Source organism: Stegodyphus dumicola, chromosome 12 (genome assembly GCF_044657685.1).
Source record: "Stegodyphus dumicola isolate Sdum_Otavi_A_Nest chromosome 12, ASM4465768v1".
Classification (NCBI taxonomy): domain Eukaryota; kingdom Metazoa; phylum Arthropoda; class Arachnida; order Araneae; family Eresidae; genus Stegodyphus; species Stegodyphus dumicola.
Genome location: NC_140779.1, coordinates 116,495,394 through 116,507,838, shown reverse-complemented (window position 1 = coordinate 116,507,838; position 12,445 = coordinate 116,495,394). Strand labels below are relative to the sequence as shown.

The window sequence follows — 12,445 nt, the reverse complement described above, 5'->3', positions numbered from 1 at the left end:
AGCTAAAATAAAAAATTTTTATGCATTTTACATATACAAAATATGCAATAAATTATTTAAAAAAATCAGAAGCTTATTCTTCATAAACAAAAAATTGCTATAAATAAATATTGTATAAATATAGTATAAACAGAGGTATTGCTATAAATATGCACTAATTTAAAAAAAATTAATTAGATTGTCAGATTCTTAAAAGCAAAAGAGCTCCTTTTCCGCCCTCAAAGTGTCAATACAGAGAACTATATACTAAGTTAGCCAAATATGGTAAAGCATGCAAAAGCTATCTGTTTAAGAAGAGGATTGCTTTGCGGGGACTTTCTAAGGGAAGCTGGCTCACATCCACGTTTGCACACAGGGAAAACCATTAAAGCCAACCATGTGGTCAGCCTGCTCACCTTGGATTGACCACAGGTCGAACACCCAGTATTCGACAGTCTTAACCACTCGGCCATTGGTGATGTCAATACATTGAAGTCAGTAAAGAAAATAAATTATTTTATTTTCAAGTTTTATGCCGCATATTGCTATACATCTCAGATTTTCAATACAGTAGTAGAAAAACAGAATACCATAGCCTTTTTAACCATTTTTCTTTATTTACTCACATGTTATATACACATAAATAAATCATGTAAAAAGCATTTTTAAATTACATGGTTTTAATTAAATGCACTAAAAAGTTAAAAAATAAATAAAAAATACTAGCTACAATGATATAAAATATAATCACAAAGTTGCAAACAATGGTTAATTTTAAATCAAAATTCAAGTTAATTGATTAAAATCATCACTAGATATGTTACTTCCACACTATCATTTCCACTGATCTTCAAAGTTATATCAATACCTAATACAATTATGAAGCTCCATGATTTTATTTTTACTCACTTATTACACCATGATTTTATTTTTAGTCACTTATTACAAAGAACATTATAACAACTAAACAATTATTTTTCACTCTTCAGGGCATTTAATTAAAATGGTATTATTTAAGAACACATTATTGAAAAACTGCCAGAAATTTCACACTTTCATTTCAATGGCTATTTCTTATCCTGTGCAATAACTCAAAACTCTGCAACAATTGACAATTAAACAAGTATTTGTGACAGCAACTGAATTAAAAAAATAAATAAAAAAGGCCACATTTTGTACAATAACTCAAAACTCTACAATAATTAACTTGACCATTAAACAAGTATTTGTGACAGCAACTGAATTAAACAAAATGCATAAAAAATTTTGCATTTTACTGGCATTAAAAATACATATGTATCTTATAAAAATCTTTTATCAAGAGGAGAGAGAGATCTATAAATGAAGATCAAGAATCAGTTTCAAGATTTGATCCAAATAGGATAATCTTTATATTAACTAAAATTCAACAAATATTGGTGCTTACGTTAATGAAATGGATTAGCCTGCTGATTTATTGTACAGCTATTCTATGTTGGGATGTATGCCAATAAGAAAAACACAGTAAGTGCTTTAAATTCCTCTTCCGTAGGGTAAGCAATAATAAATTTAATAAAATAGACAATTCCCATATGTAATTTCTAAACTTATATTTTCGGTAGTGTTCTATAGGTAGTCAATTTTAATTTAATTTTATTTATTTATTTGTCTTTTTGTTTTTGAAATTTAGGAGGTTCATAGATTGAGAAATGTTGGTATTATGCAAAATAATGTAATATAAAACTTTTTAATGCATATTAAACTGCTGTAAGCAGTATATATGTAAATACAAGCTTCCTCTATAAACAGAAAATGGAGATGTTTTATGAAATACATATATATATATATATTTATCTTAAGCGAGGCAGCATGAACCAAATTCAGCACCGATAAATTAACAAATGAACACACACACAAAAAAATCCGATGTGTACATCACATGACTTCCTTGTACGGAATATTAAATTATATGCATTTTTCTTGCATTTAATTTAAACTTATTGAATTGAATTAAATCTACTTCGTCGATAGTGCATAAACCACAATAGATTAAATGCACTCTTTAAAATTCACTATATTTGTTTACCACAGCGACATTCTGGTGCTAGGTTCACTTAACAGCATTACATTTCGTTCATATTACATACTTGCCAACCTGACACTCAAAAATCAGGAGATTTTTCACAATGTTAAAAAGACTTTTTAAATGATAAAAATATAGTTTTTAATAATTAATTAACTTTAAATAGTAACTAATTCTTAAATGCAAGCAACATAAAAATACCTTAGACATAAAAAACATTTTTATTACTTGCATCATTTAAGAAAACAAAACAAAACAAAAAAAAAAGACACTTTAATCAGTTTTCGGACAAATGTTATAAACAGTGGCAGATTTTGCTTTCTTTAAGAAAGAAGCTTCATAATTTTGTTCATAGCAATTGCCATAGCAATCGCTAATAAAAGTTTTTCCAATGTGTCATCACTAATTATTAATCTAAATTTAGTCCTCAGTTTCACAACAACACTGAAAATCGTCTCATATTCTGCATTACTATGGGGAACAGTCAAGATGGCCAACATAATTCTAGACAGTTCACTATATTTTAAAATTCTATCAGCACCTTTCAGTTTTCCAATTAAACTCCACTGTGTGTCAATCTTAGTTGATTTTATAACTTCATCCAAGTTTTCTAATTGTAAACTGATGTTACGCAGCTATTGGAACTGTTTCAATTTTTCCTTCCTTTTAGAACTTCTTTCAAGATAATAATAAATATCAACAATGTGTTCATCCACATTTATTGGTAAAGAAACTGCCGCTTTTTCAGCTGCTAAATTTAAGAGGTGACAGGTGCACCTCATAATCTGCAAATCTGAATTTTCCTTTCTTAAGATGACTGCAACAGCAGCCTTCAAGCCTACCAATACTGGTGCATTATCGGCACCAAGTGCTAAGCAATTACCCAGAGGGACTGCATTTTCTTTTAAACTTTTAATAATTTGCTGTGCTATATTAAAGCCTGTCAAATGTCCTTCTAAAGTGGGGACAGAAAGTAAACTGCACTTAATTTCTGAAGACTGGATTAAAAAAAGAAACAACAATTGGATACAGTTTTGAATCAGTATCATTGCTTCCATTCGTAGAGAGCCAGAACGGAGCTGTTTTAATGCAATCAATAACTGAAGATTTATTTTTCAAACCCATTTCTTTAACAATTGCACCTGTTTTGGTTCTTGCACTTGAGTATTTCTTAGCGATTTCACTATCGGGAACCATTTTTCTAAATAAAGCTGCAGCGTGATCCAATACATTCAGTGGCAGGTTGTGCTCCAGTAAAAAGACAGAGAACAGACATTCTGCATTAATAACTTTTTGGTCCTTTGTTTCCGAAGAAAAATTTAATTTTTCATTTTTTTCAAAACAACTCATGTTGTCCTTGTGTTTTTATGTATGCACATGTTTGAGAACATCGCCCTTCCACCATGCAAAATTGAAAAATCACAACGACAGGCATTACACATCGCAAATTTTACATTTCCTTGAGGAAATAATGGAAGGAAAGTCAACTGTGTACAATTTTGAAATGTACACAAGTATTTCACCTTTCTCGCAGACATAACGACGATAATTTCCAAAACTATTTCTTGAAGGCACGTATACTCATACAACTCAGGACAAAATGAACAAAATAACTAAAGAACACCCAAATAACAGCTTGCTTTGTCCTCATTGGCTAATATATGCCAGATGACACGCAGTGGAGCTTGATGCCTATTAGAGAGCTGGAGAACGATGTTTCTGGATACATATATGCTCTCACTCATAAAGCAGTAGTTATCTGATTCGCAAGGTTTTATTTTAGATATAATCTAGAGAAAATTCAATTGCTTTCAGACGTCCACAATCACTTTTTTTTTTGTTCATATAACAAAGTATTAAGCCAAGTTCCATAAAAATCCTGAGAAATTTTAAGAATAAGAAAAAGTCGGGAGAAATATATTGTAAATCGGGTTGGCGGAAGAGCGGTCAAAATCAGGAGGATTATAATATCAACTCTGATATTATAACTCAGAATGCATGTAAATTTATATCATTTGAAGAATTTTCTAATTGTTGTCACATGTTCTATTCAAATACTATAGTAAATCTAAAACGATGCATAAAAGAAATTAAGCAAACAAAACAAAAAGCAACAGTATTTCACATTCAATTAGTTTAGTTCTCACTTCCTGAGAAGGAAAAAAAACACAAAAACTCAATATATATATTAAAAATTACAAAGTAAATTTTAAACACTTATTTTCTTGAATAAATTGCAGAATGGATTAAGCATGATTTAATTCACAATAATAAAAGAAGGCGTTATCTTTGTTATTGTGAAGCTTAGTTTCTCTAGATTGGCAACAAATCCGCTATTTTGCAAAGTTTGAAATGTAAACAAACATGCCCGCTATTGCAAAAATAATTAGGCTTAGCTGCACTTAAACAACTTTTAAATTGTTGATAACTCTACAAATACTGGATGCAGATTTACTAAAGGCATAAAAACCTTAACTGAAACATAAGAACAACATTATTGAATCATTTGCATAGCAAAAAATGCACAATTTGCAAACATATAAGAGTAAAGAAACTAAGATCACTGAGCCATGTAACAGAGTGGATATATATATATATATATGTTTGGTTTGGCCGATTGTAACCAAAATACAAGGTGCACATCTACATGTTATAGCAGTCCTATATACAAAATTTCAACGTTCTGAGGCTACTCGTTTTTGAGTTACGTACGTTTTTTGAGTTACGTTACGTACGTACAGACACCACGAAAAATTCTCTTCAGAATTCATTTTAAAGCAGTTTTATAATTTTTTTGATGGAAAAAAGTATTTTATTCTGTCCTTACGTACAGATATCACGCAAAAACATCGTTAAATTGCATTTGATAGCGGTCAAAATGGATATATTCGTCGAAATATGATAACTGAAACTTTTTGCGATTACAATACTTCCTTTTTACTTCATACAACGAAGTAAAAAGTACAAGATCTGGAGACTAGGTGACACAATCGCCAGATTCTGAGCTCATGAACTATCCTCTACCACCTAGTTGGGCACCACTTGAGACACTAGTTTTTTTTTTTTCACCAGGAGACATGAAACACGCATAATATTACCACTGGGACTCAAACCCCGCACCTCTCGAATATGCTTCCGATTACACCATGAAGGCAAGCAGAAAAGAGGGAGAAAACACCTTATACAATAAATTAGATCCTTGAGAAAAGATACTTCTTACAAGGAAGTAAAAAGGAACTTTTAAAAAACTAAATAATTTTAGATTAGCAATTTCCTTTTCTGTTTATTTGGCTTTCTACCATGAATAGTATTTTTTACATATTCAACTATCTGGCATTTCCCACACTTTTAACAATTTGAATTACAACACACTGAAGTTAAATTAAAAATTTAGAATTTTTATATCTTACAATAGTTATAAACGAAAAAATGATGTAAAATTCTTTTTTTAAAAGTTCTCAAAATATTATATCTAATAACTTACTGAATTCTTCCTCAGATTAGCTGCAGCTTCTTCTCTTCCACTGATAGTTCTAGCTTCTTTGCATTTCATATTGATAGACAAAACAATTTCACTTCGGCTGACATCGGCAAAACGTTTCTGCACATAATCTGAAGAGGGGTAAAAATGCAATTCAAAAGATCAAATTTCAGAAATGAAGCTACAGTAAAGCACTATTTATATATCTTTCAAGGAACTATTAAAAAAAGATGTATAAATTACAAAGACATGCAATCTAAATTTCAGTTTAAGATGTGGTATGCATGCTCCATTAGTATACTTTTTTATGGCTACTTGTTTACTACAATGCTATTATACAAAATTAGTTTTATCATCCTGCTTTTAGTTTGTGTGAAATACCACCTATATTTTAAGCAAACGTAAGCTATTTATTTTTAAAATTCCAGGTACTCAAACTATATAAATATTTGTTATAAAAATGAGAATTTCCACAATTTTATTTCAGTTGCTCTGTTTAATGCATAACACTTTTTTACTTGGATGATTTTAGTATACGAGCAGATTTTAAATTTTATTTAAAGGAGGAGAGAGAATGCCAGGTAACATCTTAAGCATCATTTGATTATGAGTCTCAAGCAAAGTACAAGTTCTACACACTGAATTAGGTTCACAATATTTTATTTTCAATTATGTTCTAGAAACGTTTTCTCACTCATATTATTAAATAATAATATTATTGTCATTAAATCATTACTACAGCTTGCATGTTCCTTGAAAATAATGCCTACTCCCAGAAGATTTTATTTCTAAACATGATTAATCACAGTTTTATCACAACTTTCACAGCCAACAGTTTTATACAAAATAGCGTGAATACACAAAGAGTGAAAATTTAGCAATCTGCCTTAGTTACACAACTTTTTTAATGCAGAATTTTTATAAGCTGCTACTCTTCTATTTTTTGCTTATCAGAAATTACTTTTTTCAGTGTTGATTAAAGTAATCCCCTTTATTAATATAAGTTTACATTTGTCACTCTTGTAAAATTCTTTTTCTAAGTATTTTAGTAACAAACTAGATTAAAAGTAAATTTACAAAAGGCAAATAGTGACCAGATCAACCTAAAATATGATTTCCGAATAATACAGGATACTTATTTATAAAACCTTTCAGGTTAACAAACTCCATTGTCTAGCAATGTACAACTGGAGCTACGTATCATATAAATGAAATATTTTACATATTATTGATATGAATAGGAGTGAAACAATGTGTACAAGTAAAACAGACATAAATGAGAAACATATAAACAATACTTTATATATTTCCACGTTATGTCACTTTAGTAATCTAATCACTAATTTGTTAACATACATACAACATTTTTAAAAAATGACAAAGTTATCTAAACATCAAAGGAGTGCAAAGAGAAAAATGACTATAATTATTTCAGAAAATGATTGAAACAATGGAATTTTTTAACCCTCTGGCGTAACGAGTTTAACTCTGAAATTTCAAAGTTCCTCAAAATGTCATGAATAAGTGATATTTTCTTGAATTTAATTAAAAAATGACTCTTTCATTTTGTACCTTGATTCCTTTTCTTATATACATCCAAACTGAAATCAGATACATTAAAAGCTAGCAGAAATTTTCATGTATAATGAATGTAGAAAGCAACCTTCTATATGGAATTTTCCGGACGTAACGCTGAGAGGGTTAAAACTAATATCAATCCCCCCTCTCTTTCTTCTTTGCCAAAACATATTTAATTTGAAAAACAAACTATCTTGAACATTTAAATGCACATTATCACCAATAGAATGAATACTGATAATTTTCTGTAAATGCATTTAAAGTTACCCTGAACAACAAATACACTTACCAATAATTGCATTAACTTTACGAGTGGGTAAAGCTGCACGAGTTAATTTTGTCACATTGGACTTCTGACCAAATGCAGAACAATTAGCTAGCAGTTTTACATCTGGGAAAAGCACATCTACCAAACACCTTGTCAGTTTTTTTGCAGTTTTGCCATATATTAAACATTTATTCAAATATCTGGCTTTAATTTCAATTCCATGACCAATATTCACCTACAAATTATATTAATAAAATAATTATCAGTTACTTTTGAATGATTATAAAAATTAAAATTAAGACAACATGTATCAATATAAATAAAAAATACACTTTCTGTGGAAAATATATACCATTTCATTATTTACGTCATCATTATCAGATGCTATAATTTCTTCCTCTTCAGCAGCTGTTTCAGATAGTTTGTCACTAGAAGCTTCCATTTCAGTATCAGATGAATTCTTTTCACCTTCTTGTTCATCATTTTGAATAATAGCATTAGGACTAGTACTATCAAGACCTTCAAATCTGATTTTGGGGGGAGATGGGAAATAAATATCTTCCAAATTTTTTTCTTCTTGTTTCGTTTCCTCCTTTTTCTGAGTTGGTACTGATTCAGAACTCTTTTCCTTTGCCAAAGAAACCACAGTATTCGAATCACATGTAGTACTTTTCACATTACCAATGTTCATAGTAGATCCTAGTTAAAAAAGAAAAGGGCTTGGATGAAATATGTTAAAAATAATTATTTAAATCAAAAATATCCTTAGCCCTGGCAGAAGGAAAGCACTTTCAGTTGAAAGTCATTTTAAATTGTCAACCTAGATTCCAGAATTATATAACTGCACGCACAAAAAAAGTAAGTACATCTGCTCTGAGGCCTTGGCCATATACATTTTATCTGTATTGGAATGCTTTCGAATTGAATTATAATGCTATAATTCCTTGGCACTAATCATATACTCAATGGCCTCTAAAGGAAGAAAAACTTGAGTAAATTACTTTTAAGCACTGATTGGCAAATGGAAGCTGAATAAATACAGTTTAAGATATTATCTATGCCTGAACTTCACTTTTATAATACCATCCTAAGAATAAAACAGATCCGTAAGTAGGATGCATTATTATTAAACATAATTGAGAATAAAATCAAATTTATCAAGTTGCATTCAATATTTTACACTTACAATATTCAGACATATCTGAAAGAAGATTAGTGACATTTTACTTAGATTTTACTAACTACTTTACTTAGATTTTACTTATTTAACTTCATATTGATTTTTTTTTTTGTCTCATACTTCCTCAGCCTAGAGGTTTAGTAAATAGTAGGTAGGTTTTATGTCAAATGGCATAGGTTAAAATAAGAAGTAAAATTATAACCAGCATGATTGGTAACAGAAGATTAGCTGTTGCCACCGCTGCTGCTTTTCTAGAGAAAGACCTGCTGATCAGAACAAAAAGCCTGATGTATGTACGGTTTTTGCAAGGTTTGAAAGTTAATTGTGCTCTGTCTGTCTGATGCACCTACGGTTGTAATCCAGTAGACCTACGGTTAATATATTTTCAGGTTCCAATAAGGCACTAAAGCACCAGGTAATAAGTTGTTTTGTTTTAAGTCTCACTAGATGCATAGAATTAAGTTTTATATTTTTGTGCTGTATCTTGTGACCAGGGTAAAGATTAATGAAAGGCGATAACTCAAATAACAATAACATACAGAGATAACTTTTAAGGGTGGTCATTTAGCTACAAATAATTAAATTAGCTAGTTACATAGATACCCTTAGTCATTATAGATTTACATGGCCACTATTAAATTAAAAAAAAAAAAATATATATATATATTTATTAAAAAAGCAGTAATAAAATCACAATTTAAAATACATGTAATTTATGATATTGATTCTTAAGCAATATTAAGATTACACATTAAAAGCTACAAAATATTTACATTTTGTAGCAACAATACTCAACAAAATATTTATGTATCTTTTTAATTTGAAGCCTTTCCAGACATTCTGGCTAATTTATATCAATTTCCTTCTCTTTAAGCATCTTTTCTGATAATTAGAAATTTGTTTTAATATGCAAACCATCACTCCCACTGATTTTTGCAAGTTTTATCTCCTAACTTGTCAATCTCTTGACTATGTACCCATGAGGTTTTACTTGATCTGATAAACGTTAAACAGTCCCAAACCCCTGACGGACATGAAGCAAATTAATGCTATGTCTTAAAGTAACTACAAAGTCAGATAAAGGTTTAAATAAACCTCTTATTTAAAAAGAGACCTTAGAACATAATGGCATGTTCATATGCTAGCAAAATCAACTACAGCTTATGGTGATCCAGTTAAACATGAACAGTCAATTTCAAACTAAAAATGTAGACTATTTGTCAAAGGCTACACAATTTAATTTTAATCTAAGCTAGCTCATTAACTCTATCATCATAACAAATTCACAAAGATGAATAATTGCAGATTATCAGAGCTGACAGGAACTAAGCATGCAGACCAAAGCTAGAAACTATCTAACTGATTTTGCATTCTGGCGAGGAAAACGAAAGGGGAAGTTATAGTAAAGACTGAAATTATAAATACAACTGGTTAATTTATATAATAACAACTGTACATATCTTTGAAGAAAATTTTCTTTCTCTTTACGTATTCAGTTTCTTTTTTCAATAGATTTCAACTTCACTTTAGAATCTTTGGATTTAATTAAAGATTTCTGTTTATTTTAAAAACTAAATGCACAGAAAAAGCTACTAATTTTTATTTCTTTAGTAATATGAACATTCAGAATAAATATGAAATGATACATGGAAAACACTATATAGTAGAACTTAGTATTCACAGAGATTGCATCTGGTTGAGAAAATCCCTAGTGCCAGCCTTGTGTATGATGAGTTAAGACATAAAAGATGAATTGTTTAAATAGTCAGTTTCAATTTCTTTATAAATTGAAAAAGTCCTTTCTATAAATGTCTGTCCATGTGATAAGATTACAAGCATTTTTGATATTTTCCACGCATTTGTCTAGTGAAAAATAGAGAAAACAAAGGAAAGAAAAACATGTTAAAAATATCTAGTTTCAGAAGTAAAACATTCAAATATTATGTTTCCATTGTTCTTCCAAAAAGTATGAAATTCACCACAAACTTTCTGTAAAATACACCCATTATGTGTTAATACCATGAAGACATTTTCCATTTTGTCACATTTTTTTGGAATAGTGTAGTTTTCTAGGAATAGCAGTAAACTTTCCAAATAGCAACGCCTAAACTCCTAAAGAAATATTACCCCTACTAATCCTGTAGCAGCGAAATGCCAGAAATATTTTGAGGGGGGGAAGAAGAAAAATGTGTAAAATCATTTTACACAGAAAAATTATGCATATTCTGAGACAACTGCATGGGAAAAGCAAGTCGCCCAAATGGAAAGTAATATCACTTTATAATATTGCAGCAAAAAATAAAAATGTTTCATTTTAGTGTTATTTCTTAAATATAATATCAATATGTTATCATTATTTTAATGATTTTCAATTTTAAAATGTTTACAAAAAATCGTCGAAAAATTCCCTCATTTATTCATTCGTTTTGAAAAGGCTATATTTTCAAAAGTATTTCACATACACACATGAAAGATATTGTTTTCCAGATGTTCAGAATACCGCAAAAAAAAAAAAAGTGTGGAAGATTTTGAGTCAACGGTTGCGTTTCAAACAGTACCATGTGCAGCTCCTGCAACAATTAAAGCCAGAGGATTACGGACGTCAGTCAGTGAGATGATATTTCATGACAAATAGCTATTTTCTGCACAAATACATAATAGACTTTTGAAAAATTAGGTCTCTTTTTGAATTATGGCAGCAAACAATTGCCACTGTTTAGATTTTAGATATTATTACAAGCTCATATTCAAGTTAGCACTACTGAATTTAAATGAAAATGCTTCAAATTCTTTCCACACAAATTCCTTTTAATTATATTACTATACAATTTATAAATAATTTAAAGTTATGCCATTGATAATTATCTCATCAAAGTAAGTATTAAAGAAGTTTTTCTAGAGAAAAAATGCTTTTCCAAAAGCTTTAAATCATACATTAAAAGTGAAGCAATTTACACAGATGATGTCCCTTCTTTCTAGCAAAATGAATTCTATTCTGAAATTCAATGTTTATTGCTGTACTTTTTCTATTACAAGCAGGTATTAATAATGATAGATTTAAATCAAAACTGCCCAACAGAAGTTTAAAAGGTGGACCGTTTATTTAGTTACAGTAGGAAACACAAGGACTGATCATCTGTATCCGTATCGAAACAAACTGCTAACTGCTCTTGCAGTTAGCAATTTCTTTTGGATGATTGCAAGTTTCAGAAAAACAAAATGCAGGAATTCTGGGAGCTATTTTAGCAGAGCCAGGAGAAGTCCGCAACTCAAGCAAACCATCAGCTTAAGTTTCCACAATTTGTTTGAAATCTTACAGGCAGGAACTACCTAAAAGAAAGGCTGTTTTCTTAAAATTTAAATATGGTGTCATGACCCACGACAGTGGATTTTCACAACCTAATAACTATATTTTACATACACTATTCACACATCTCTTATTAAGAGTAAAAAAAAAAAATCATCATGTTCAGCATGACTTGTTTCATCGCTTTTATCTTATGTGTATCTTGCTAGTGCCTCACACCTACCCATTCAAGTGGGTGCTCAATTGGTGTGATGAGGGGGGGGGAACTAACTGAAATCAACTAAATAATACCATTAATCATATATGAATACAAACTTAGATATTAAAAAAATAAGATTTCGATACTGGATTTTATATAACCTAAAATTAATGTTTCTAGGAAATTGTTCATAAATGTTGGCAAAGGTTCAAATGTCTTCCCAATGAGTAGCTGATAATTGACTTAGAGCAACAGCATATGTAATTTACTTTTTCCACGGCAGTAGCCAACACTGATATACCTTTCTGAGGCCAGGGACCATCTCCGAAGTCAAGCACTTTGAAGTAAGCATTTTTTTAGATAAGTCAGGGGGTTGTGGTTGCTTCTTGAA

General features: G+C 30.0%; 1 protein-coding gene across 10 annotated transcripts in view; it reads right to left on the bottom strand.

The window, feature by feature from the left end:
• Window positions 1-12,445, bottom strand: part of LOC118183509 (uncharacterized) — a 175,200-nt gene that overhangs the window by 8,273 nt on the left and 154,482 nt on the right. For all 10 annotated transcript variants that reach the window (XM_085806847.1, XM_085806851.1, XM_085806848.1 and 7 more), the window contains 3 exons: window positions 7,721-8,067; window positions 7,390-7,603; window positions 5,526-5,653 (listed from right to left, as the gene is read on the bottom strand). In XM_085806847.1, the coding sequence (XP_085662973.1) occupies window positions 5,526-5,653; window positions 7,390-7,603; window positions 7,721-8,067 (689 nt within the window). The remainder of the gene's footprint in view (window positions 1-5,525; window positions 5,654-7,389; window positions 7,604-7,720; window positions 8,068-12,445) is intronic.